Raw genomic sequence first — 27,792 nt, 5'->3', positions numbered from 1 at the left:
CTCAATCATCTCTTTCAATCATCTTTCAATATTTTTTTTCATCTCTTTCAACAGTTTTTCTGTTTCATCTTCTCTTCATCTTTCTAAAAGTTTTCGTTCAAGACTTTCTCTTTCAAGAAAAGTTCTTTGTTCAAAAACTTGTGTTATTCATCTTTTCCATTCCCTTCTCCCTTTGCCAAAAAGAATTCGCCAAGGACTAACCGCCTGAATTCTTTTTGTGTCTTTCTTCTCTCTTTTCCAAAAGAACGAAAGACTAACCGCCTGAATTCTTTTGTGTCTCCCTTCTCCTATGTCAAAGAATTCAAAATGACACAGTCTAAGAATTCTTTTGATTCTTCCCTTTCCCTAAAATAAAAGATTTCAAAGGACTAACCGCCTGAGAATTCTTTTGTTTCCCCCTTCACAAAGTTTTGAAGGACTAACCGCCTGAGAACTTTGTCTTAACACATTGGAGGGTACATCCTTTGTGGTACAAGTAGAGGGTACATCTACTTGGGTTGTTGACTGAGAACAAGAGAGGGTACATCTCTTGTGGATCAATTCTAGTGGAGGGTACATCCACTAGGTTGTTCAAAGAGAACAAGGGAGGGTACATCCCTTGTGGATCTTTGCTTGTAAAAGGATTTTTACAAGGTTGAAAAGAAATCTCAGGGACCGCAGGTCGCTTGGGGACTGGATGTAGGCACGGGTTGTTGCCGAACCAGTATAAAAACTTTTGTGTGTTTGTCTCCTTCTTCCCTACTCTTTTAATTTCCGTTGTGCATTTTAATTCCCGCTTTTACTTTTGGTTAAGTTTCTTTTATGTTCTTTATTTACTTAACAACATAGTTAAAGCCTTAGAAGAGTAAATTTTTAATAAGTAAAGGTTTAGGAATAATTAATTCAACCCCCCCCCTCTTAATTATTCTGAGGCCACTCGATCCAACAGTTGTTACCCTTCTTGAGATATCACCAATAATATTGTCAAGGGGATGATCTCTTGAAGCTTTCCACTCTCTTGGAAGATCATTATTTGCTTTGACTTCTACTGGAGGATCTTCATTTCTTCCTTCTCCTTTTCCTTTAGAATCTTCTCCATGAATATGCATTTGTTCTAAAGATTCTACAATATCATCTAAAATATCCTTTCTTGGAGATATAGCATTAGACTCATCAAAGGAAACATGAATCGATTCTTCAATTGTCATTGTTCTCTTAGTATATATTCTATAAGCTTTACTGTGCAAAGAATAACCAAGGAAAATTCCTTCATCTGATTTAGCATCAAACTTTCCTAAGTTTTCTTTTCCATTGTTTAATACAAAACACTTGCAACCAAAAACATGAAGATGTGAGATGTTTGGTTTCCTACCATTGAACAGTTCATATGGAGTTTTCTTTAAAATGGGTCTTATTAAAGCCCTATTCATGATATAGCATGCAGTATTAACGGCTTCAGCCCAAAATTATTTTGGAAGAGGAGTATCATTTAATAAGGTTATAGCAATTTCTTCCAAAGACCTATTTTTCCTTTCAACAACTCCATTTTGTTGAGGGGTTCTAGGTGTAGAAAAGTTATGTTCAATGTCATGCTTATCACAAAATAAATCAAATTCTTTATTTCAAACTCACACCCATGATCACTCCTAATAGATATAATTTTGAGAATTTTCTTATTTTGAATAACTTTTGCAAGTTTTTTAAATGCTTGAAATGCATCATTCTTATGAGTGATAAATAGTGTCGAAGTATATATAGAATAATCATCAACAATGACAAGTGCATAATAGCTTCCACCAAAATTCATAATTCTAGAAGGACCAAACAAATCCATATGTAACAATTGTAATGGTTGAGTAATTGAAACAATGTTTTTGGATTTGAATGAAACTCTAGTTTGTTTTCCCTTTTGACATGCATCACACAGTCTATCTTTTTCAAATTTTAGTTTAGGTAAACCAACAACTAAATCTTTTGAAATTAATTTATTTAAGTGTTCCATATTTATGTGAGCAATTCGTTTATGCCATAGCCATGGATCATCATCTTTGCTAAGAAAACATTGATTATTATCTAGTTTTTGACTTAAGTCTATCATATAAACATTGTTGACTCTTAAACCCTATATGCTTTATATTAGTATCATGTTTATGTTCAATGAGACATTTTTGAGAATCAAATGTAGATAGCCTTTATCACATAATTGACTAACACTAAGCAAGTTGTGCTTAAGGCCTTCAACAAGTAGAACATTTTCAATGGAATTTGAAGAATTCGTACCTATTTTTCCAACTCCAAGAATTCTACCTTTGTTGTTGTCACCATAAGTTACATGCCCGCTTTTCTTGGGAGAGATATGTGTGAACTTTGATGCATCTCCCATCATATGTTTTGAGCACCCGCTATCTATGTACCACTTTTTCCTCAATGGTTCCTACAAGATTAACATTGTGACTTAGGTACCTAACTTTTATTGGGTCCTTGAGTGTTAGTGTGAACAATGAATCCTTTTGGGACCCAAATCATCTTAATGTTGTTACAATTTTTCTTAAAATAGCATGTAAAGGTTCCATGTCCTTTTCTTCCACAATAAAAACATGTAATGAAAGGAGAATTATATTTTTGTGAGGAAGAAAAGAAACTTTTGTAAAATTTTTGTTGTTTTTCTGGTTTGTATCCAATTCTTGCTTTATCAAGAATACACCTTTGATTTCCTAATATGACATCTAGGCTATTCTTTCCAATAGAAAATTTTGCAAGAGAGTTTTTCAAGTTTTTAGTTTCTTCTACATATTTGCTACAACATTTACATGAATTTACTTTCTCATTAGTCATAGTAGAAACATGAACTTTATCACTAGATTTAGAGATTGAAACTTCAGTTTTAAGAAGATCTATTTCTTTGTTTAATTTTGAAATTTCTTTCTCTAAATCTAAAATTTTTTTATTAGATGAAGAAACAAGTTTTACTAGTTTAATTGATTCACTATGTAATTCAGCAAATGCATCTTGTAACTCATCAAAAGAAATAGATTTGTTAGAAGATGTTACCTCTTCGTAGATTTCATAGTTTTTGCCCATTAGACATAGATTAATCATTTCTTTTTCAAAATCATCAGACGATTCTAAGTCGTTATCATCCCATGTGATGTAGGCCTTCTTTGCCTTCTTTTCTCCAATAGTCTTCTTTTCAGACTTCTCTATTCTTTTCTTAAAGATTGGATAATCAGCCCTCAGATGTCCGGGTTGATTGCACTCAAAGCATTTTGGAGTTTGAAATGACTCTTCGGTCCTTCTTTTAGATTTGAAGTTTTGTCTTCTTTGATTTCCTCTCATTCTAATAAATTTATTGATTCTTTTGACAAAAAGGCTAAGATCTTCATCTTCATCTAAGTCAATTGAATCTTCTATGTCACTTTCCTCTTGGATTGAAGATGAGGCTTTAAGAGCAATTCCCTTCTTCTTTTTATCATTTTCTTCATGTTGATTTAGTCTTTGCAACTCCATTTCATGTTCCTGTAATTTTCCAAATAACGTAGCAAGAGACATAATAGACAAATCTCTAGATTCTGTGATGGTTGTTACCTTTGGTTGCCACTCTCTACTTAAACATCTTAACACTTTATTTATGAGATCCTCATTTGGAAATATTCTTCCTAATGATTCAAGATGATTAACTATATGTGTGAATCTTTTCTACATATCATGTATACTTTCATTTGTCTTCATCCTAAATAATTCATACTTATGAGTTAGAGTATTTATCCTAGATCGTTTGACATCAGTTGTTCCCTCATGTGTAACTTGTAAAGTGTCCCACATATCCTTAGCACTCTTACAATTTGAAACCCTAAAATATTCATCAATTCCTAGGGCAGAAGTAATGATGTTTTAGCCTTTAAATTGTATTGCACTAATCTTCTTTCATCTTCAGTCCACTCTTCTCTAGGTTTTTCTATTGTTGCAATTCCAGCCACCATGGTGGGTATATAAGGTCCTACTTCTATGGCTTCCCAAATGTTTAAGTCTATTGCCTCAATGAAGATTTTCATTCGGGTTTTTCAGTAATGGTAACCCTTTCCATTAAAAATAGGAGGCCTATTTATTGAAATTCCTTCTGGGAATAAGAAGTTTGTTGAGGCCATTATTCTTGAAGCTTCTAAACTTTATACAAGAATGAAGCTCTGATACCACTTGTTAGACAAGTGGCCTTAGATATCTTAAGAAGGGGGGTTGAATTAAGATATTACAAACTATTTCCCCAATTAAAATTCTACTTTTATTTTAATGCAAGTCCCAAGTTCCCTTAAAGATAGATTTCTAAAAGATGATTCAAGATAACCAATCTGAATGTAAATGTAAAGCAACAATAAATAAAAGAGTATAAGGGAAGAGAAAGTGCAAACTCAGTTTTATACTGGTTCGACCACACCCTTGTGCCTACGTCCAGTCCCCAAGCAACCCGCTTGAGAGTTCCACTATCTTGTAAAAACTCTTTACAAGTTCTGAACCACACAAGGACAGTTCTTCCTTTGTGTTCAGATTGCTTTACAACAAGAGACCCTCGGTCTCTTAATCCCTTTTCAGAAGTAAGAAGAAGAGAAGAAGAAATCTCTCTTGAAAGAGATAGATTGAACAATGGAGCACTCTAATAATTCCTTATTGAATTGCAAGTATTTTTGCCAAGGAATGTTTTAGAGGATAAGACAATTTTGCTTTTGAGAGGATAAGACTTTTTGTTCAGAAAAACTCTAAGCAAATTTCTGTTCCAAGTCACATATAAATACACCTTTGATGGTCATTCAAATACCAATTGAACAGATGTGACTCTTGGAAAATATTATTTGAAAAGCTCCTCTGGGAATAGATTACAAGACTTATGTAATCGATTACAGGCTTTAAAATTTGAATTAAAGAAAAACGTTCAATAACTGTTGGTAATCGATTACTGTTAGTCGGTGAAAACGACTAACTTTTGTGTATAAAACTTGTGTACATTGTATCAAACTCTTCCAATTTATGGTTATTTTATAGTGTTATAAGTATTTTCTGTTAAGTATAAGTAATAAATACTTAGTACTTCCATTTTGTGAATTTAATAATCATTTTCTCTCAATTTCAGGTTAATTAGGCAGGCTTTGAAAAGTGTTATTTTTCACCTTCTCACTAAGCCAATCTGCTGGCTTAGCGAGCGTCTGCTAAGCGCAACACTCATGGGCCAAGCGCGAGGAAGACTCTAGAAAATGATGAGCTGTACAGGTTCGCTAAGCGCACCGCTTCATCTCACTAAGCGCACCACTTCAGTTCATCCGCTAAGCGAGAAAGGCACGCACTAAGCCAGAATTCACTAATGTGCGCTAAGCGGTCCATAAGTGCGCTAAGCGCACGAGCACGAACAAGGCCACCTATTTAAGCCTGAAATCAGATTTTAGAAGGAGAGTTTGGACTGGGATTCATAGCTTTGCATGTCTAGGGTTTCTAGAGAGAGAAAGGTCCAAGTTCCAGAGAGTTTTGAGAGATTTTGTTGTGTGAAGATCTGCAGAGACCAGAGCTTAAAGCAGGAGCCGGTTTGAAAGCTTGAGATGAGTTTGTGAGTGATTGTGAGATCCTAGAGGTGAAGGAGACATCCTCACCACTTTTATTTTTGCAATCTTTCATCTTGTTCTTCTCTTTGTTGTAAAGAAGATTTCCTGGTATGGAGAGCTAAATCCTCTGTTGGATCTTCCCTGTAGGTACCTGAGGTAAATATATTTTTATCTATTTAATGATGTTTTGTGTGTTCTCTGTGCTATCTGCTTTTCATTCCAGTATGCCTTTACCTTGATCACGTAGATGCATGCTTTGTTAGGGTCATTCAATAGTGGAAACTGGTCTGACTCTAAAGTCCTTGATAGTACACGGCTAAGTTGTCGTACTATCACGAGGAATCAGGGTGCGATAATTTAGTTGTGTATGTGTGTCTTAATGCGGTCCTGGTTGAGTTTAGTCTTACAAGAGGAATCTGCGGACGATGCTTGATCAGGATTAGGCTAAACTATCATGAGGAATCGGGTTTAGTATCTCAGGAGACACCATAAGAACACATGAGCATTGTTAGATAGAGAATATCTTTTTAGCATCAGGCACCTATTAGGAAGGCCAACGTGTTCTATACTTGTTTTTACACATCATTTCTCTCGCATGATTTTCTTTCTTTTCGCACAGATAGTTTATACACATGTTCATATTCACACTTACATTTACACATCAGACACCTATTTGCTGAAATAGCTTACCAAATAACACAAGTTCCCGAGTGTTCGATACTCAGTTCTTACCATTTTATACTACTTGTGCGATCCGGTGCACTTGCCGGAAGCCAAACAATTACCATCTATGTGTAATCGATTACAGGGTGTAAAATTTGAATTCAAATTTCTAATAGTTGTTATAAATATTTTCAACTATTGGTAATCGATTACAATCCTTATGTAATCGATTACATGTTTTCAAAAACATCTAAAAACATTTTAAAAGTATTTCAGGAAGTATTTTGGCCATTGGTAATCGATTACATCCTCTGGTAATCGATTACCAGAGAGTAAATCTCTTGTAAAAACATTTTAGCTTAAATTCATTGGCCAAACCTCTTGTTGTTTCAACTTGGAATTCCCTTCCTAAATCTCTAGAGATTATCTTGATCATATATCTTGAATTTCTTGGATTCTTGTCTTGAATTAAACTTGAGAAGCGCAAGATCATTTGGCATCATCAAAACATCAAAATGTCTTTGCTTCTACAAGTCTCACAAGTTTATCATTCACCAAAGTTATGACAAGTGTTCACCCCATTCCAAAATACATGAAAATACAAAAAAGTTCATACTACAAAGACTACTCAAAATACCCTGAAATACAAGGCTAAAACCCTATACTACTAGGGTACCCTTAACTTGTAGGGTACCCTACTGTCAGACCCTAATTTCGTCCGGGGACTATCATTCATGGATGTTTTGATTCTCGCTAGCCGAAATGAGCTGTTTGACACCAGTTATTGCGCAAGATGAAAGATCATTTGATGTTTTGGTCAAGGATGCGGAAAATACCCAAGGGGAGGGGCAAAAGGGTCATTCCAGGAAATTTTCTGGATCCTAGCTCGCCCAGGCTAGCCTCTAGCTCGCCTCTCTTTGTTGCTTTGTGCATCTTCATCTCATTCTTCTATCATCAGTAATCTTTTTTCTTCTTGTAAAGTAAATTTCAACAGATCATTTGTGCCATAAATCACCTTTTTAAAGAGATTGGAAGTTAATGAACAAATCCAAGATAAAATCAACATATAACTGAGTTTCTCTCCATTAAAGTCACTTGAGATCGTTCAAGTCCAACTTCTTAACGACCTTTTTTTCTTGTTAGTTAAAAATGAATCTTTCAAAAGCCTAAAACCAACTCAACACATAACTTTCTCGCTTTAAAAAACTACGTAGGTCTAAATTCCTCATCACACCTGAGGATACGTAGGAGCAAGGGCAACACCCTTGTCAGCCCAAAAAAGTAAAAAAAATATTAAAAGGGAAAATAAATAATTTTGAAGTCTCGTTGCACACACTCGATTAAGGACTACCGTCCTTTGTAATGGGCACATGGGGTGCTAATACCTTCCCTGCGAGTAAGCAACTCCCGAACCCTTTTTTTTTTTAAATTCGTAGACCTTCATCTTTTTTTTGTTTTTCTAACGTTTTCCTCAAATAAACGTTGGTGGCGATCATTACATGCATAATTAGAAATATTTGTTTGTTCTATGCACACATGACACCTACACCTTTGCACACACAGTGAGTTATTAGGCCCTATACCCGGGTCTGTGTGAGACATAGGAAGTGGAGGTCGATCTATGGTCATGCTGGGTCTCTGACTCGCTTGATAACAGTGATGCCTCATCTAGAGTTTTCCTCTTTTGATGATACGTTGTCACTGGCAGTCCCTACCGCCACAATGTTTGATATCAAAGAGGATGATATCTCTAGAAACCTTTGAAAGTTATGTACGACCACCCTTGGGAGTTGTCACTAGATAGTAAACTTTTAATCTCTTCCATTAGGTTCCTAAATTAGGGACATGGAACAAACACACTAGTAAGACCCATTTTGTTATGTACTCTATTTGTAGAAACCCATTTTGTACTCTATTAAGACCAACTCATGCATGAGAAAGATTCTAGTGTGCTTCATTTGTTGCAAGTAGAAACAAGTTTTTGATGGTTAAAGCAATGGTAGTCAATTAGTAGGTTTAGGTGATTAAAAAAGATTTTACGCTCGGTAAAAAACAATGTAATGATTAAACCACATATGATTATGCGTTCTTATTTACTTAAAATAGAGGAACGTCTATGCAACATTACCTTTTATTTATATATGTTGTCTATTTTAGATGTTAGTTTTAGAATTTACATTATATAAACTTTTATTTATTAATTAGTTTGATGCATATTTTTTACATTACTTTTTTTTACATGATTTGATCAATTCAACTATAAATGTATTTTTTTTTAATTTGACTATTTTAAGAAAAAATGAATATCTGAAATTAAAGATCACAATTAGGATCCAAATTCTGGAGAAACTTCATGAGCCACAACAACTTTCAATATACTTCTTTGTTTGAGAGATTTTTAAAGTCAATTATTTTAGTATAATTTGTACTTTAGAATAACATAAGAAAAATTATGTTGGGCTAGCACAAGTTTATTATTTTTTTATAATAAGACAGACATATGAATATTTTTTTATTTCTTTCTTTTCATTTTAATTTCTTATTTATATTTATATAAATAAATTAATTCTCATAAAATTTATTTTTATATTAAAATGAGACAAATATCTTAATTTTTTGTTGGTTGATGCAACCCTACCCCCCAAGGGTATTGGATAGAAGAATCCAAGAGGATTGGGCTATAGCTACTATAGAAGGTCCTAGGGTTCTCATGAACCTTAGGATAGATTTCTTAGCCCATGGGCCAAGGTTGGGTTCATTCTTCTTTGTAAATATTAGAATAGGTTTTTTTCTTCTTTTGGGCCTTGTATTTTGGCCATTCTAGTAGTATAAGGTTTTGGCCTTGTATTTCAGGACATTTTGAGTAGTCTTTGTAGTATGGACTTTTTTTGTATTTTCATATATTTTTCATGGGGTGAGCTTAGCTATTATAGGGGGGTGTATTTTGAGGAGAGGGGAGGATTTTTGAAGGACCTCATTGGAGCTTCTATGGAGGCTGAATCTTTAAGCTTCAATGAGGTCCTTCAATGATGATTTTCCACCATGAAGATGCAGCGGAAGGCAAAGGAGAAGAGGAGAGGGGAGGCACCATCCACTAGGGAATAAGTCATGGAAGAAGGAGCTTCACCACCAAGAATGTGCCTTGGATAAGAAGCTTGAAGAGGATGCTTTAATGGAGGAAAAGAAAAAGAGAAGGGGAGCACGAAATTGAAGGAATAAAAGAGAGAGAGAAGTGGAACTTTGAAGTGTGTCTCATAAGACTTTCATTCATTAAAGTTACAAAAAGTGTTACACATGCTTCTATTTATAGCCTAGGTAGCTTCCGTGAGAAACTTCCTTGAGAAGCTTTCTTGAGAAGCTTCTTTGAGAAGCTTCTTTGAGAAGCTTCCTTGAGAAGCTAGAGCTTAACTACACACATCTCTCTAATAACTAAGCTCACCTCCTTGAGAAGCTTCCTTAAGAAACTTCCTTGAGAAGCTTCCTTGAGAAGATTCCTAAAGAAGCTAGAACATCGCTACACACACCTCTCTAATAGCTAAGCTCACCTCCTTGAGATGAGAAGCTAGAGCTTAACTACACACCCTATAATAGCTAAGCTCACCCCCATGAGAAAATACAAGAAAATACAAAAAAAGTCCCTACTACAAAGACTACTCAAAATGCCTTGAAATACAAGGCTAAAACCCTATATTACTATAATGACCAAAATACAAGGCCCAAAAGAAGAAAAAAATCTATTCTAATATTTACAAAGAAGAGTGGACCCAACCTTGGCCCATGGGCTCAGAAATCTATCTTGAGGTTTATGAGAACCCTAGGGCCTTCTTTAGTAGCTATAATCCAATCCTCTTGGATTCTTCTATCCAATACCCTTGGGGGTAAGGTTGCATCATTGGTTGTGTATCTACTTATTAGATAAGTACACTTGCTTTGTTTCTTTAAATATGTTGGATATATTGGTACAATATAACATGGCATTATTTTTTTATTATTTCTTTAATCTATGAAATGTATATTATAAAAAATTCTTAAATAACAATTCACATATGGGTGATCACATTGAGTGAATAACACAAGTTAAATAAACAAGTTAATTTTATTAAGTATAGTTAGACACAAGTTAAATACTACATTTTCAGTAATAATTTTATTCAGATTTTTCATATTTCAAAAATATTTTCTTTCTAAATATTGTTTAATTGTTCAATTCCACTAAATAAAAGTAAATACATTTAGGGTACAATTGTGACATTAGTTTAAAAAAAAAAACTAAAAATGAGTTGTCATATTTTTTTAGAAACGTTTATGCTCAAATTTACAATTAAATAAAAAAAATAAAATCTAAATAAAACACTCAAACTCTCTATTTATCCCGTGTTATAAGAGATAAAAATGAGACTAAATTGAAACTATTTTATTAATATATTTTCTAATTTTATATAATATTAACCATGAAAAAGTATACTTAAAATTTTTAAAATGCAAAAATATGTAGAGGACAATTAAAATTTTTAGAAGTTTAAGTTTTTTGTTGTCATTACATTATTTATTTTTCTTAAATCTTAAAAAAAAGTGTTTGTGAAAAATAGTAATATCTTTTTTATAAAAATACTATTAACTTTTTCACCCCACTTTTTTTCCTGGATCTGCCATTGAATTCAGATTTAGGTCAGGAAAGTAAATAATAATAATAATAATAATCTATATTAACAATATAAAATACTCTTAGTGTACATATTTTATAAGACAAATTTACCTTTAAACACTTCTTAAACTTTCATATTCTTCTTCTTTTTTTAATTTTTGATGAATCCCATATTCTAATTGTCCACTACCTTTATATCCTTTTTTCTCTTTTCTATCACTCTTTATTTATTCATTTAACTTCTGATATTTCTTTTTTATTTTATTATTTTTTAAAAGATTTAGAGAACCAGGGTGTAGTTCCCGTACCAGTACAACAGCAAAATGCAAAGAGAAATTTTACACAAAAATAAATGCAAAGAAAAAAAAAGAATATAATTGGAGCTGGATGAATATAAGGCTGACAGGTAGAAGTTAAAACCGTGACCGGATATATTTTATAATACATAATAATCTATAACTATATATAAAGAAAGTAAAATATCTTGGGATATATATTTTTATTTTCATTTTATTCTGATAAATAAATTCATAAATTATTATTTTATTTTTATAATTATATATAAAAATCACTCATTAATTTTTTTTTATTTTATAAAAACATAGAAAAGCAATCCTAGAAAAAAAAATAATAATAATAATAAGGATAAATAGTCATTTTTGTCCCTAATGTGTAATTCACTTACAAATTCGTTCCTGAAAAATGAAAAATAGAAAATTTAGTCTCAAAAGTGTAAAAACTGAGATAAATTTATTCAGCCATTAACTTTTGTTCGTCACCGTTAATAAAATAGTCTACATGACACAAAGTGACGAATTTGTCACTAAAATGATTGTCAACGTGGTCATCTCTAATTGTCAACATAGGGACAAATTTGTCGTATAATATTTTTTTGACTTTTCATCTTCACATACTCTGGGAATAAGAATATCTTGTGACATCCCTAATTTTAAATATAAAAAAAAAATCATCCTTCATGTTGCATCATCTTCTTCTTGCCCATTTTCATTGCATCCTTCCCCAAGGTGCTTCCTTTATTACCAAGGTGCATCCTTCATGTTGCATCATCTGTTATCTTAGGTGGCTTTTGGATAAATGACATTTGAACTATGGACATTGACAAATCATATGATGTCTTTGTATGGCAATTTTTGTAATCGCAGCTACTGGTCCCCCAATTATTCTGCACGATTGAATATATATGTCATAATCTGCTATCTTATGTGGCTTTTGGGTGAATGACATTTTAATCTGCATGATTTTGATAAAGATGATGTCAAATTTGTTGAACTATAGAATTATAGAATTTGTACTTGGTATCAATTTGCATAGTTTTCAAAATCTGTTAATATGTAATGTTTATTTATATGCTATGTGTAGGGGTTGCTTCCTACAATGCAGGAAGTTATGTCAAGTGTTAAACACAGGTGTTGTGTTATGCACTTATGGAGGAATTTCTCCAAGCAGTGGAAAGACAAAGAGTTAAGAGGCCTAGTCTGGAAGTGTGCACGGTCTGCTACTGAATCAGAATTTAATGTTAGTATGGAAGCTGTCAAAAGGAAGAATGAAAAAGGCATGGGCTTATTTAGACAAGTGACCACATGAATCATGGACCAAAGCCTACTTCAATGAAAATTGCAAAGTTGACAACATAACCAACAACAATTGTGAGTCTTTTAATGCAAAGATTCTAAAGTTCAGAAGTAAGCCACTTTTGAGTTTGTGTAAGGATATAATGATGAGAATCCTAAAACTGCCCAAATACAAGGACCCATGACCAAGAGTAGGACCAAATAGTCGAAAGATACCCTCTAACAAATGGTATCAACCATACTTAACAAGGCCCAAGTGAAGAATGATGAAGGCCTAGAGGCACTACCAAGAATCTTGATTGTTGTCGAAGGCCCAAACTAATTTGAAGGCCCCATGTCATTTTTTTCTATTTTTGTTTTAATTTTAAATTAAATAAAATTGGTACCTTTCCAACTACACCTCAAATACACTATAAGTATTGAACTCGTTTTCAATAGAAGGGAATTTTGGCATTTTGCAAATATTTTGTGAGAGCTTCTCTTTGGGTTTCTTATTGAATCAATCTCAAACTTATCAAGGTAATCCTTGTGGCATCTAGCCTGGCTTATCTTCCCTCTCTAGAAGTGGCATCATCCAAACTCTGTGACCTGTATCAAGTGATCCACTCCTAGCAAGGATCACATAATATAAGGACCTATATTATGCGCAAGATGACAAGTGCTAAATTGAAAATGGCTACAAGATTAAGACCATTGGTACCTATGCAACAGTCAAGGCTTGAAAAGGAGAAAGTTGAATCCAACAAGTGGACTGCAAACTAGGTTGGTGATCCTAATGGAACTGGATTTGTGGTCTACCATTATGAAACAAGACTTTATGTGGATCTACAAAACCAATCATGCACATGTAGGATGTGGCAACTTACAGGTATACCACTAAGTTAGTTAAATTTGTCAATTTTGGATACCATGTATTGCATCACTATGAAAATTTTATTTATCTACATAGGTCTGCCTTGTAGACATGTGATTGCTGCCATCAGATACAATAACCAAAGATCAGAGGATTACAATGATGGTATGTTGAGCATTGGATCTTACAATGCAACCTATGAAAATTACATACGCCCTACCATGAGTCAACAATATTGGAAAAATACACCTTTTGATAGGCCGACATCACCCTATGATAAAAAGAGACCTTGTAGACCCAAAAAATGCAAAAGAAAGGATCAAAATGGGGATCAAGTTAGCAATTGTAGATTGAAAAGATCCTACAAAGAGATTACTTGTACTGGATGCGGTCTGAATGGTTATAACAATAAAGGATGCATTGATGGTGGTGTTCCACCACGACCAAAAAAGTGGAAACCGACTCTTGAAGAAGAGACCAACTCAAATGCAACCACAATAACACCACTAAGATATTTCTAAAAATCTGATTAACTTTTTTATTGTTGCTTACAAGTTATTTATGTTATATGTTACATATTTGTAGGATGAGTTAAAAATATGATAAAATGACATTCTTTTTTAAGAGTTATACCAATGTTCTTTTGTCATCGCTTAAACATGATTTCAATTCCTTCTCTCCATTTCACTTATAAGGTCTATTATTAGACCAGAAAAAAAAAGAATCTCAATTAAGCAATCACATACTGAATAATTTGTGAATGATTAAGGACTCTGAGATTTTCAACTCAATGCCTCTATTTGAAAAATGGAGTAATGTTATAAAGACAAGCCATCCTTTTCGGCCAGTAGTTTCTTCTGAATATTTTGTACAAATTTGTTTGCAATGCAAATTGCAAAACTCTAAATCCAAGTCCAATTGTACAACTTTAGTTTGGATTTTCTTCTATTTGGGTCTGATCTAATTGGTTTCACAAACTAGGCAAATATTTTTATTGTTGCTTACAAGTTATTTATGTTATATGTTACATATTTGTAGGATGAGATTAACTGCTCTTAATCTGCTCCACAAGTTGAACAACCTTCAACTAATTTGGAAATTATTCCAACTCTTAATGCTGAAAGTATTCCAGCTCAAACTTCAACTACCACTCAAAGTGTTCCAACTCCAAGTGTTATGAGTGACTTTTACATATAATTGATTAGTTAATGTTAAATTATGTTATAAATAACTAATCAATATTTATTATTGTTGTAGGAACCAATCTTCATACCTCCATCAATGTCAACAGCATTTAGACCACCTCTAATTAGGCATCCAACACAAATTCAAATTATATTCCCAGATGGAGTATCTCATAACAAGAACCAACCGAATTACATGAGTTTCATACCTACACTAGGACTGCCCAACCGCCAAGATTCGAAGAAGTGAAATATGCGATATATTTATCTTTATTTATAATATATTGTGACTAATTATTATAATTTGGATAGATTTGTAATGATTAGTACACTGTTATAATGTTTATTTTGGTAAACTGGTACAAGGTTTATTTTAGTCCATTAGAAACATACTGATATTTAGGTCCAATAAAAATTATTGACATTTTCGTCTAATAATAATAATTTATTAACATATTGATCAAATGGAACGTCTTCTCATTTAGGTCCAAGAAAGAAATACTAACATTTTCCTTCAATAAAAAAACATTATCATTTTTGTCCAACAAAAATTGCTAACATTTAGGTCCAAAAATGGTTTCTTAATGATATTTCCATTCAATTTAGTCAACATGATCACGTTCTCAATTAATTTTTTGATAAATTCATCCTTGTGTGTCACGTAGACAACTTTATTAACGATAACGGACAATAATTAACGGTCGAATAAATTTTTCACACTTTTTATACTTTTAAAAATTAACTTTATTTTTTTTATTAAATTTATTAATAAATTACATATTTAGGAACAAAATAACTATTTATTCTAATAATAATAACAACTTATTTTGTGTTGTTTTTTCGTGGGTATTGTCGGGAGGTTACGGTCTGCTCAGGACACAAATTTGATGTCAAGAGGCACACGTGTTTGACTCGCAATCCTCAGATTCAATGTCTTAGTCTTACGTATTACCAGCTTCCCTCTTCTTGCGTCGTTCTCCTGCAATTATAAGCTTCACACGTTCCCTAAATCCGTTATCACAATATCTCGCTGCCTTTTCACGCCACTTGTGACTCTTCCATTCCCACCAGAATCACCTTCCCTATCTTTTAGCCACTGCTAAAACTTGTCCTTTTCCTTTCCCCCGCAAAAAATAAAATAAAATAAAATCCAACACATTTAACAGATTTCACGCCACCAACGGTGTCTTCGTAACGGATATAGCATAACCTTTTGATCATTCGGTATGAAAATCCAATCTCCAACCTCGGATCCATCTTTTACATTCTTCAGATCATAGGATCTAATATTGTATGCAGTTTTGAAAGAAGAAAAAAAAGGAGAAAATTTTGATCTTTGTGTGATTGTGCTATTAGATTAGATTTTAGTAGATTCATTGTGTCGACTAGAACCCTAATGAATTAGAATGCAATCCAAGAGTTTGAGCCTGGCTCCAGCTCTCACATTCTTTCCAGGCCTGAAACCCCCTCACAAAACCCTACTATTCCACCAAATCTGTGTTCTTGTTATCACCTTCCTTGCATATGCTTCTTTCCATGCCTCTAGGAAGCCCCCAGCATTGTCAAGAGTGTTCTGGGGCCCACAGTGCCATCCAATGGAACTCAAGTAGTTTCTGACATGAGTTCCATTGATGCAGGGTGGCCCCTTTCAATGGAACACGGGGCACACGCCGGCTCGGTGAGCTCGATCTTGCATTCCTTACTTCCTACTCCATTGGCATGTATTTGGCTGGCCATGTTGGAGATAGGATTGATTTGAGGTTGTTCCTTGTATTTGGGATGATGGGTAGTGGCCTTTTTACTGTACTTTTTGGGTTAGGGTATTGGTTGGATGTTCATGTGTTGGGGTTTTATGTTGGTGTTCAGATTTTTTGTGGAGTGTTTCAGTCAATTGGGTGGCCTTGTGTGGTTGCAATTGTGGGGAATTGGCTAGGGGAATCAAAGAGGGGATTGATAATGGGGGTATGGAACTCGCATACCTCAGTTGGGAATATCATTGGTTCGGTTGTGGCTTCGGGGTTTTGGAGTTTGGCTGGGGTTGGTCATTTGTGGTGCCTGGAATCCTGATCATTTTGGTAGGGATTTTGGTGTTTTTGTTTCTTGTTGTGAACCCTGAGGATATGGGATTTGTGCATCCTGGGATGGACATCGAAATGAGTGTTGAAACGGATAGTGCAGAGAATCGGCAGAAAGTTGAATCGGAGGAAGCAAAGCTGATTGCGTCTGAAATTTCAGATTCTTCATCTGCAATTGGATTTTTGGAAGCATGGAAGTTGCCAGGAGTGGCTCCGTTTGCTTTCTGTCTCTTTTTCTCGAAGCTCGTGGCTTACACTTTTCTGTATTGGTTGCCCTTCTACATAAGGCACACAGGTAATGGTAATTATACGCAAAATTATGATATAGATAGAATTGCATTGCCTTTTACCTAGCATCAGCATTGTATTCATATCCAAAGAATTTATTACTAGTGTCTCCATCTTTCGGATAAATTGTCTCAATGTTTTGCTACTAGAAAATTGGAGTGCTTGTTTGATAAGACTGTTGTGTGATGTGTCTTTAGGCAGATATGAATTTGTGTGACGGGTATTGCATGGAGTTTTACCAGCATGTATGGTACAATTTAAAATTGGAGAATTAATTGTTTATTTTTCAATAGTTCTCTCAGCAAGCTGACAAAAAATAAGTGATTATTTCTCCATAATAAACTGAACCAGTCACGTAACCTTTATGTCATGGCAGTTTCTAATTCTATAGTGTGTAATTTTTGTTGTGTTTAAGAGAGAGGCTGTGTTAAGGCTTAGGCCTGTGTATTATGCTTGCTGTTCTACAATTCTGGTTTAATCCAGAATTTCTTTCAATAAAAATATTCAGCTTTTTTGTGCAAACTCATGTCCAACATTGACTATATATCTCTTTACATGATCTTTACTTAGCTGCAAATTTGGTTTTCATTGCAGCTGTTGCAGGTGTGCATATGTCTCACAAAACTGCTGGGTTACTTTCAACCATATTTGACATTGGGGGAGTCCTAGGTGGAATCACAGCTGGTTTCATTTCTGACCTAATAGAAGCACGGGCTATTACTTCAATTCTGTTCTTGTTTCTATCAATTCCAGCTCTTGCTTTGTATCGCATTTTTGGGAGCCTCTCCATGTTGATCAACATCATTTTAATGTTTCTGTCGGGATTTTTGGTGAATGGTCCATACTCACTTATCACAACTGCTGTGGCTGCTGATCTTGGTACACAAAGCATGAATGATCGGAATTCTCGGGCGCTGGCTACTGTTACTGCAATCATAGACGGCACTGGTTCTGTTGGAGCTGCCCTTGGTCCCCTTTTGGCAGGATATATTTCAACTAGGGGATGGAACAGTGTCTTTTTTATGCTCATTCTGTCTATTTTCTTTGCTGGTTTATTCCTGATTCGTATAGCAAGAACTGAGATAAGAGAGAAGCTTTCAGGAAAGTGATTTTAAATATTTTAGAAACACTTTTGATTATTTAGTTAGGCCCTTTATCGATGGCACCTTTTACTACACAGGAATTAGCTATTGTTGGAGAAATTGTTGAAAGGTTTCATTTAATATTTGTATCATATGCTCATTCTTTATTCACTGTTTGTAAAAAAAAGTAAACAAATGTATACGAATGTTGAGGGTGGGATAATTCAACTTCTTTTTGGTATTTTACTGTTTATATAGTCTTTAGTTGCACTTTTTTTTTTTTTTTTATATATATGTTGGCGTTATTTACAAGGGTACACTTTCTGTGTCTACATTCGCTTCATCAGATGTTAGGAACTGGTTGATGTAATGAAAAATAGTTTCTTAAAGTCTTCTAGTCTATCATGTTTTCTCACAATGGAACACTTGATAAATGGTTTATTTGATGTAGTTTTAAGCCAAAATAAGCAAGCGAAAGAACTTGGAAAGTTTGCTTGAATAGAAGAATAATCCAGTTGCATATTGGTCTTTAAGCTCTTAACTCGGCCTCCGAAAGAGAAGTTAAGCCACAACGAGTTTGATAACATACAGCTCCTCATCATTGTTTGATAGCTTATCGTCACCCATTAAACATACATCATTTGGGGTACGAGGGATTAACATTGCTGTCTCTCAACAAAATATCAATTACCACTACCTTATGTCTCAGTAACAAACACGATTCTTGTTAAATGTTTGATCAATAATAATCAAGAACACCAATATATAGCAAAACATTTAAGGCATGTGAGGCTTTTTTTAGTCTTGTTACACCCGTGTGAAGGGACATCTGAAATGTGAAGCTTGACCCCTGTAATCAATTATTTGCATTTAAACCCTGGAAAATAAAAGTAGAATGTTACAATATGTACAAATCATGTCGTCCCAAATTACATCATTTTTCTTCTCCAATCATTTGTATTCTCACTTTCGTAATTACATTGGGAAAAAAATAATTATAATGATATAATAATTTTTAGAATTTGCTTGTTCTTTCTCCATCCTCTGAAGTCAAGGACTAGGTCAATATACACTTGATTATTTTTTTATGTGTGATGGATATGGATATCTGTAAATAATTACAGCTCCAAAAAATCAGCTATCCTGTTTATTTGCATACAAAATGCTTTATTCTTTAACAGCCAGTTAAGATTCTGAAGTCCCTCAGCAGAAATGCTTCTTCTTACTCGTGTTCTTTCCACAACCACAGGTGGTGGAGGATCAAAGTTAAAACACACCATCACAACTGTTAAGTTATCTGTTGATCCTCTCTTGGTTGCTTCCTGTACTATTTCCTTGCAGCATTGTTTCTCATCATTGTGCTCTTGAAGCTTCCTTCTAGCAAAATCCACAGCATTTTGGCTACTAAAAACATCCCATATTCCATCACTAGCAATTATCAAGAATTCATCTTCTTTGGTCAATGTCATCAATTTAAGTTCAGGTTCAGCACTCAGTGGTCCTTCTCTATCACTCATTTCCTTCATTCCTTCAAGGTGCCAGTCTCCAAGAGCACGAGTAACACCTAACTGGCCGTTCAAGTAACCATCATCAACGAAGCCGCCTAGGGACTCAACTCGCGTCCTTTCATTGATGCAGCTTGGCCTATGATCTTTGGACATTTCTATGGCCCTTCCATGGCGGGACAGGACAGCTCGGCAATCTCCAGCATTGGCTACAAGTAAGGACCTGTACAAAAGAATGAAAAGGGCAATGTACATGAACAAAAAATAATGAGACAAAAACAGGTGCAGATGTAGTTGTGATTTTGTATGCCTGATGTGTTGCCTATGAAGGATCACCCTTATTTTGAGGAGATGCTAGGGACCAAGAGAGGAGAAATAGAAAATTGATAGAAACAAATCAAAAGAAATGAACACTTGTACTTAATGATTGAGAATAGGAGAGGTTTCTCCTCTAAAGCTTTCCCCTTTACAGAGTATTTCTCCTTTCTCGCACAAGCCATCTAATTCACAGAATGAATCCCTCTTATCTTATTGATCTAACTAATCCTTTCTAACTAACTAACTAACTAACTAATGGATATGTGGATAACTACTATTCTTCTTCTATCCTAACAGGGAAGGGGATACAAAGTAGGCGTAGAAATAAGAATAAAACAGAAAAAATAATGTTGATGTCAGGCACCTCATTTGACTTGAATGCTAATGTGCCATTTTCACAGCTACACTTATTGTATGAAAAGATAATATATCCCACAGTTCTGAAGGACAGAGAACAGTAGAGACAAGTGCTCACCTTCCAAATATAATTGCAGTTATTGCAGTTGTACCAGAAGAAACGGAAGGCTCATGAGAGTATGTTTTTAGAAATGCTGCATCTGTCTCCAAAAATGACCTTTTGACCACCTTCTCAAGGTCCAAAGGAAAGTTAACATCCTCAACAATAACTCTTGGCAGATTATCACGGACAAATTGTGCAGCACTCTTCCCTCCATGTCCATCAAATACCTGCACATTGAACCGTTTTCATTTCACATGTCAAACCTTGATTAAAGGTTGCATATCATCCTATGCAATTTTGTTTTTTTGGATCAACAAATGTTAGTTGTTAATTGTTAGTTTTTGTTAACGAGGAGAATCGTATCCACGACCTTTCTCTCCCTCCTTTCTTTTTTTACCACCAAACTGTAGAGTTTCAAGCCAAAAGATAAGATGTATGCATATAGGGAATTGAATTTTTATCACTAAGGTTTTGGTGGCTTAAATGCTAAGTGAAAGATTGCATTTTACTAGATGAACCTTAGTTGAATGGATGCATTGGAAGCTGTTTTTGTTTCAACTTTCAAGAGAGCTTATTTATTATAGTTGGTGGCAATCTTCACTATAAATAGATAAGAGAATTAGTGGAGAAACATAACACATGAAGAGAAAGAGTGTGAAAAGAGAGATTGTGAACCAAAGTCACTTTGTTGAGAGAAAAATGTCTTTGTGTGAGAGTGTTATCATTGCTTATAATCATTGAGTGGGGTACTCGGGTTTGTAGAGCGATACACTATTTGGGGTGAATTATAATCTTGTAATCATTTGTGTGATAGTGAAATATTTTTTGAGACGATTCCGTGGACATAGGCAAGAAGTGTCTAACCACATTAAATTCTTGTGCTTGTTATTATTTTTGTACGGTGTAATCTTTGTACTGTTCTCATGATCCTTGTGGGTGTGGATAATTTTATTTGAGGGAGTGTTGATTACCCAACACAAGCCAACCTTATAACTCCTCATCTTATGCAAAATGACTAAAAGATGTTTGTCCTCTTAGATCATTGATCATTGTTTACCCACATTTTGTGAAGTCAAACTTTAAAGTGGCTATACAACTATAACTAGGAAAGAGGACAATGAAAAAGATGAGAGGTCGATCTCAACATTAATAAGTGAATATAAGCTTCAAGGATTAATGGAAAGATGAAATCTAATAGCATCATATGACATTTTCTGGTCAATTGGTCATCTATAAGAAATTCCCTCTTTTAACTTAATCATCAATTAATGCAATAAACCCTTCAAGACTTGCTTGCTAGTCCAGATATAGTGATGGATCAACAATGTTCATTAATTATCCATGTATTATCACAAAAAAGCAAAATAATTGTAGAAGAATTGAAACATTAAACTGAAATTCATGGCAACAGCCAATTAGCATAATGGGGTAGGTGGCTTACACCATAAAAAGAAACAGCCTCCTCAAAAGGTACATCATAATTAAACTTCTTTGCCAAATCTCCAATGCATATGTGAGTATCCTCCATGTAAGGGCGTTCTCCAATATCAGACCACTCTCCAGACCGAAGAGCCAGAACAAAATTCATCAGATTCTGTTTCTTGTCTGCAACCACTGCGTCCTCGCATATGCTTTCTAGCTAAATGCAGCACAGAAGAAAAAGGCAATTAAGATGCTATAGCAGAAACAGTGAAGAAGTTAGGAAATTGAATCTGCTAAGCAAACTCAAGAAAGCAATAATAGGTAAAAGAAATTACTATGAGATCATACACAAAACACAATAGTATAACAGAGCCAAAATTGGGGTTGTTTTTAAAGCTTATTCCTTAAGTTTTTATTTCCATTCATCTCAAAAAAAGGTAAACTCACGGAGAACACCAACAAATTCTGTGGACAACAATCAAGTACAAAATGAATGCAACAACAAAGGAAGACAATTTAATTGCCAGCTATGCAAGCTGATTCAGTCGGCAACACAATCAATTATTTCACAAAGTAAGCTACAGTGTATCAATGCCGACTAAACTAACTAATTTCTGTCACAACTACTTCTAACCAACACCATCTAGCCTTCAAAAAATCATGTGAAGAGAAAATCCATAATTACAAAACCTCGAGATCCGATCATTGCTCATCTAGCGGGTCTAGTTCAGTTGGTTGAAAAAGGGTGTGTGAATGGTTGAAAACTCCATGACTCTATCTTCAATTCTCAGGAATAAAAAAAATCATTGCTCCAAGATTCCATCACAAGAGAAAATTGGTTGTTAGGAAAAAAGTTTATGCATTTACTGGCCAATATTTTTCTACCATCCAAACAAATATTACTAGATTAGACACACACCATATATCATAGTCATGTTTCATTTGCTAGGAAATTCTCTTCCACCAAGGAAACATTAAAATCATCGATGAAAAGCAATAGATACAAACCAATGTCAAATTCAGAAAATCCATGTCTTTACAAAAAGGACGAAAAAAGAGAGAGATGAAAAACACTTTTCAAGACATCTAAAACACAATTGAGCTTGACTAAAAGAGTTTCCACAAAACTACCACACACACCACAAAAAGAAGAACATAAGGAGAAAATTGAGATAGAAGATCTCAGAGAGAAGCAATACTTACAGGAAAGGAATTTTGAACACTGATGTTGTTGGTTGTGTCATCATCACATGAAGTTCTGAGAGAAGATCCTTCTTTGTCCATGTGGGTCTTGAGCAAAAGGTGGCAATGTTGCAAAGGCCATGAACTGGTTGTGGTGTTATCAATCATATCTTTCTCTTGGTCCTTCACACACATGGTCTTTCTCTTGGTCCTTCACACACATGGTGGCAAAAACAATCGAGGGTAGGAGCAGTTCTTTGTTGATGTGGAAAGTAATAGTAATAGATAGTAATAATAATAAGTGATCTTGATCTTGATGCAACTTTGTGCGTTTGTGGCTTGTGCTATAGAGAGAGAAAGAGAGAAGGAAGATATTCTTAGGATAAGTTGTGAAAAGTTGAGAACAAAGTGAAATACGCTTATAGAGTTGTTGTTTTTATTGTTTAGTGTCAGTAAGAGGGAGACGACGAAAGAGAACGTTGAGGCTAATAAACTCCAGAATTTTCTGTGGAAAGCGTGGCTTAAAATAGGGTTACATGTTTGCTGCTTTTATTATGCATCTTCGTATCAAAATAAATATTACTCACATGGTTGGAATGGAATTTTATAGAAAATAGGAAATGGTCCTTCTCTTTGCCTACCTAGCTAGGCACTAGTAGCATCACTCCCTTTTGATACAAGAAACAAAAATAAAACATTAAAAAGCATTTTATATTCTCCACTAATATATAAAAGGTTGTTGTAATTATTATTAGAAAATAAATTATACATTTAGCGTGTAAATTAATTTTACATTATCATTTAATAATAAATTATCATATATAATAAGTTTGTTAATTTTTTTAATAAAAAAAATAATTAGGTTAATTTTATATAATCATTCAATCACAATTTAAAATATATATTAATTATGTTGACTTTTATTATAACTACTTATAATAAGTCAGACTAACAATGATTTATGATTAAGTGATCATATAAAATTAGTTTACACAGTCAATGTATGATTATTAAAATATTTTCAATAAAAAAAATAGGTTTTACATTTAATAATATTAATTTTTATATTAATTACTTTAAATTCGTATGTTACACTAATGATGATTTATGATTGGAAAAATTGTAAATTTCAATATATAATTATGTTAAAAATCATGTCTAGTTTAAATTATAATTAGTTGATGGGGTTGGCCATAGGAGTGAGCAATCCTTTGTTGATAATAGAAGTGATGTCTCTACTGAGGACTTCAACAATATAGAAGAGTAAGGGGATCCCCTTGCCTCACTCCTCTCTTGCACTCAAAGTAACCAACAGGATGAGAAGCGTATGAATCCAAGAGTAGAAGATTGGGTGAAACCCTAAAGCCTCAAGGACTTTGAAGAGGAACCCCCAGTCAAGAGTACCAAATGCCTTTCGGGTATCAATTTTGATAGCAATGTTCCCTCCAACAGATTTTTTATTAAGCAGATTTACAGCCTCTGAAGCCGTATGTCTATGGCTATGGGTCTGAAGTTCTCCACTCTGTCGGCCCCTGGAAATTTGGGAATCAATATGACCACATTCGAGTTTAAAGAAGGAACACATCAAAAGGAATGGAGTCCCAATAAGTCTGATAAAAATGCCTCCAAAGTCGTTAGGACCAAAAAGTGTGCTTGACTTCTATCATGGAAGGGAGAGTAGTGAGAGACTCGTTATCTTCCGGGGAAACTAAAGTTGAGATGGCGTCCTGAATAAGATTGACATCAATACAATTGTTATTAGAAGCAAAAAGGTCAGAATAGTAATTCAAAAAGCATTGATCAATGAGCACCCCCCTGTCTAAATGAAGAAAGGAGATGTACTGCGTTTTTTATCTGATGGTTGCCACTCTATGGAATGAACTGGTGTTCTTGTCCCCGTCAGTTTGTCATTGGATTATGGACTTTTCTTTCCAAAAGAAATCTTGAGTGATCAAGGGTTGTTGCAACTCTGATTGAGAAAGATCATTAGATGGCCCACGTCTGTCCAATTGATCTTGAATATGCTTCAGGTTATCCAAAGCCTTGTCCACATTGACATGAATGTTACCAAATTCATTTTTGTTCCATATTTTGAGATTTGTCTCCAGACTCTTCAGCTTTTGCAAAAAAAAACAAACAAAAATCTACATCGAGCAACCAGTATGGGTGGTTTGGGTGCTAGCTCAAGCCAAATCTTGAGGAACTTAAAGAAACTAAGAAAGAAGCAAAAGAGGATTGATAGTGTTGCAGCTAGAGGAACAGAGGGTAATGGTCTAATCTAGAACGAGGCAAGGTGCAACAACTAATCGAGTCCCAAAAAGAAAGAAAGTCTTTATTACATATGGCCCTATCCAGTCGTAGGACAATAGAAAATTGCCCTTTTCTTCCGTTTAACCAAGTGGAAAAAGCTCCACTTGTAGGAATATGCGTCAAGGAGCAGGAATCTATCCACACTCTAAATTCATTGCAAGAACTTTAAGAAGGGAGGAGGCCACTCATTTTTTGAGACCCCAAAACAACGTTGAAGTCTCCTATGTAACACCCTCCAAAACGAGACATATGCCAAGAAGCTAACTCTTCCCACAACTCTCTGCGAATAGATTGGGAGGTGGAGGCATAAACTGTAGCCAAGTGCAACAATTGTTGATTATCTGTATCAGAGCTAGCAACAAATTTCTTGGAGCAATGGATGATATCAATGGATAGATAACCTTTCATGATGAGGGTTCATGTTTTTCCTACCCCAGTTCAGGTTCTTGTGCTAGGAGGCACTTGAGGAGATGCTTCTTTCTTCTACTTCCTGAGCTTTTTCTTCTTTGGTTTGGATATAACTTCTTGAAAGTTATCAGCCAACTCAATCTTCACTTCTTGCATTTCATCCAGGTGGAGATTATGATCCTCTTCAGCCATGTCAGCCCACGAAGAGGATATACTTGTCATATCATGTTGGATTATGTCCAGTTTACTAGCCTCTGATGAGTTATTCGTTTATACAACATAGTCATTAGTGTCACCTTCATTACCCGAAGAGTTGTCCCTATTATTAGTGGCAACCTCTATAAGGTCGATGTCTTGATTTTGAGGCTGCACATTCATGATTCACACGCTTCTCATGTCCTTCACCGAAGCAAAATTAAATTTGAAGTACCCCTTTCTTAATGGCGTCGACCGCCACTGGCTGATATTCTTCTTCTAGAATCTTGATAGAAATCGAATCCCCTTTTACACTTTGGCGTGGCCCTCCTCGACGGGTCCAAGGAAGGACCAGAGGCATATGGCCACAACTTCCATGAGAGAGGGCTAATGAGGATGGGTGCAGGACGTGACACCTACCCTATTCGGGTGGAACCCTAGCAGTGGAGGAACCTAGTAGAGACAAAGACTTTTTCCACTTTTTTGGTCAACTGAGATTCGAATCTATCACTTCATACATACTACTTCAATACTCTCCCACTAGGCTAATTCTAGTAGTTCAAAACATAGAGTACTGTTTCTTTGAATACTTTTTTAATCACATGCGGGACTTCTTTTATTTTGTCTTCTTGATTATTCGTATTAGAACAAATGTTATTTTCAAAATTTAAAATCTTCATCGGCGGTTGAGATTTTTCATGAAATTAAGGGAAATAATAGTACTTTGATGTGTTTTGTGTAAGTATTTTGGATTTTGGATATATATATATATATATATATATATATATATATATATATATATATATATATATATATATATATATATATATATATAGTATTTACTATTCTAATGATAAGAATATAGAAATTCTTGTTTTTTTTAAAAAAAAATTCATTTTTATTTTCTCTTAGTCTTTTCCATTTTTCTTTTTTTAATTAGTATGCGTGATAGACTTTCCTGAGAATATGTGTCCCCTTTTGTTTTGTGACATGTTCTTTATACAGAGTTGCTGTAGGAGAAAATTTATAATTATGCATATATGTTTTAGGGAGAGATTTTTTTCCTACATTTATTTATCTTATTTATTATTATATTTTAATCAATTTAATTATTTTTTATAATACCTCAAATGAATATGTTAGATTTAAAATTCAATTAAACCAAAATAAAAAGAAATAGAATATAAGTAAAATTGAGGATTTGACTCAAATTAATTATGGATTTTCTTAAATAGGAAGTCAAATATTTTTATTTTAAAATGAAAAGACCAACCATGCTGACTAAGTAAAACAGAGGACAAAAATTGTATTTAAGTTTTAGCTTTATTTTATATTTCTTAAAATAACTTCTACTGATTTTTAATTATAATTATTCAATTCTCTACAATAATTATATTAGGCTATCTTTTATTTAAATTCAATTTAATAATTACATGGATAACTAAGAAAGTATTAACATAATCTAATGAATGCGTCAGCAACACATATTATGGTTATCTGTTAAATTTTTTTAATTTTTTTTACTGGATGTTTATATGATCTTGTTCCTCCATTTGTCTTCACTGAATTTAAATTATTAATGCTTTTATGGAATATAATCTGCCTAAAGTTTTTTTTTCCAGAGAATTATCAATTATTTAGTTCTACTTACAATTAGTCCTACTTTATATAGCCTCTGCCAATGATTCCCATTCGAAATTATTACAATACAATTATCAACTTTTCAAAATATAACAAACAAGTTAAAGGTAAGTCCACGATTAAAAATAAATAAATATGAAAACAGTCTAATCCTTTATTTATACAATAGAATGTTTCCAACGTGATAAATAAGAATATAATTGACAAGTTAAAATTTAATTATGGTAGCAATCACCGATTATATGGGAATTGTATAATGTATTGACACTTATAATTTGTGATATCGGAAATCTCTATAAGATTAGCCCATTGACCAAGTTATTCGTACGTAAACAAATAATTTGTTTTAAGTTGTAGTAGGTGTACCTGGCACGCATTGTAGAGGTCCAACTCGAAGGAAGCCAG

The 27,792-nt window shown here is 34.1% G+C and overlaps 2 protein-coding genes across 3 annotated transcripts; one reads left to right on the top strand and one right to left on the bottom strand.

The window, feature by feature from the left end:
* The first annotated feature begins 15,437 nt into the window (after positions 1-15,437).
* Positions 15,438-18,187, top strand: LOC121174373 (putative glycerol-3-phosphate transporter 5). The gene is given in 5 exon segments (XM_041013588.1): positions 15,438-16,055; positions 16,058-16,141; positions 16,144-16,518; positions 16,521-16,871; positions 17,459-18,187. Coding segments are annotated over 5 exon segments (1,473 nt in total). The 5' UTR covers positions 15,438-15,907; the 3' UTR covers positions 17,974-18,187.
* Positions 18,188-18,797: 610 nt separating this feature from the next.
* On the bottom strand, positions 18,798-23,387 carry LOC100804629 (probable protein phosphatase 2C 27). 2 transcript variants are annotated; one of them, XM_026123709.2, is made up of 4 exons: positions 22,855-23,387; positions 21,671-21,868; positions 20,245-20,456; positions 18,798-19,674 (listed from the first exon to the last, which is right to left on the bottom strand). In XM_026123709.2, exons 1-4 carry the CDS (start codon positions 23,026-23,028, stop codon positions 19,065-19,067), a joined length of 1,194 nt encoding a protein of 397 aa, XP_025979494.2. In that variant the 5' UTR covers positions 23,029-23,387; the 3' UTR covers positions 18,798-19,064. The 2 variants fall into 2 exon arrangements, with proteins under 2 accessions (XP_025979494.2, XP_025979495.2); XM_026123710.2 differs by having other exon boundaries at positions 21,671-21,864; positions 22,855-22,991.
* Positions 23,388-27,792: the final 4,405 nt, after the last annotated feature.

Source organism: Glycine max, chromosome 20 (assembly GCF_000004515.6).
Source record: "Glycine max cultivar Williams 82 chromosome 20, Glycine_max_v4.0, whole genome shotgun sequence".
In the NCBI taxonomy this organism is placed as follows: Eukaryota; Viridiplantae; Streptophyta; class Magnoliopsida; order Fabales; family Fabaceae; genus Glycine; species Glycine max.
This window is presented reverse-complemented; position numbering and strand designations above follow the sequence as displayed.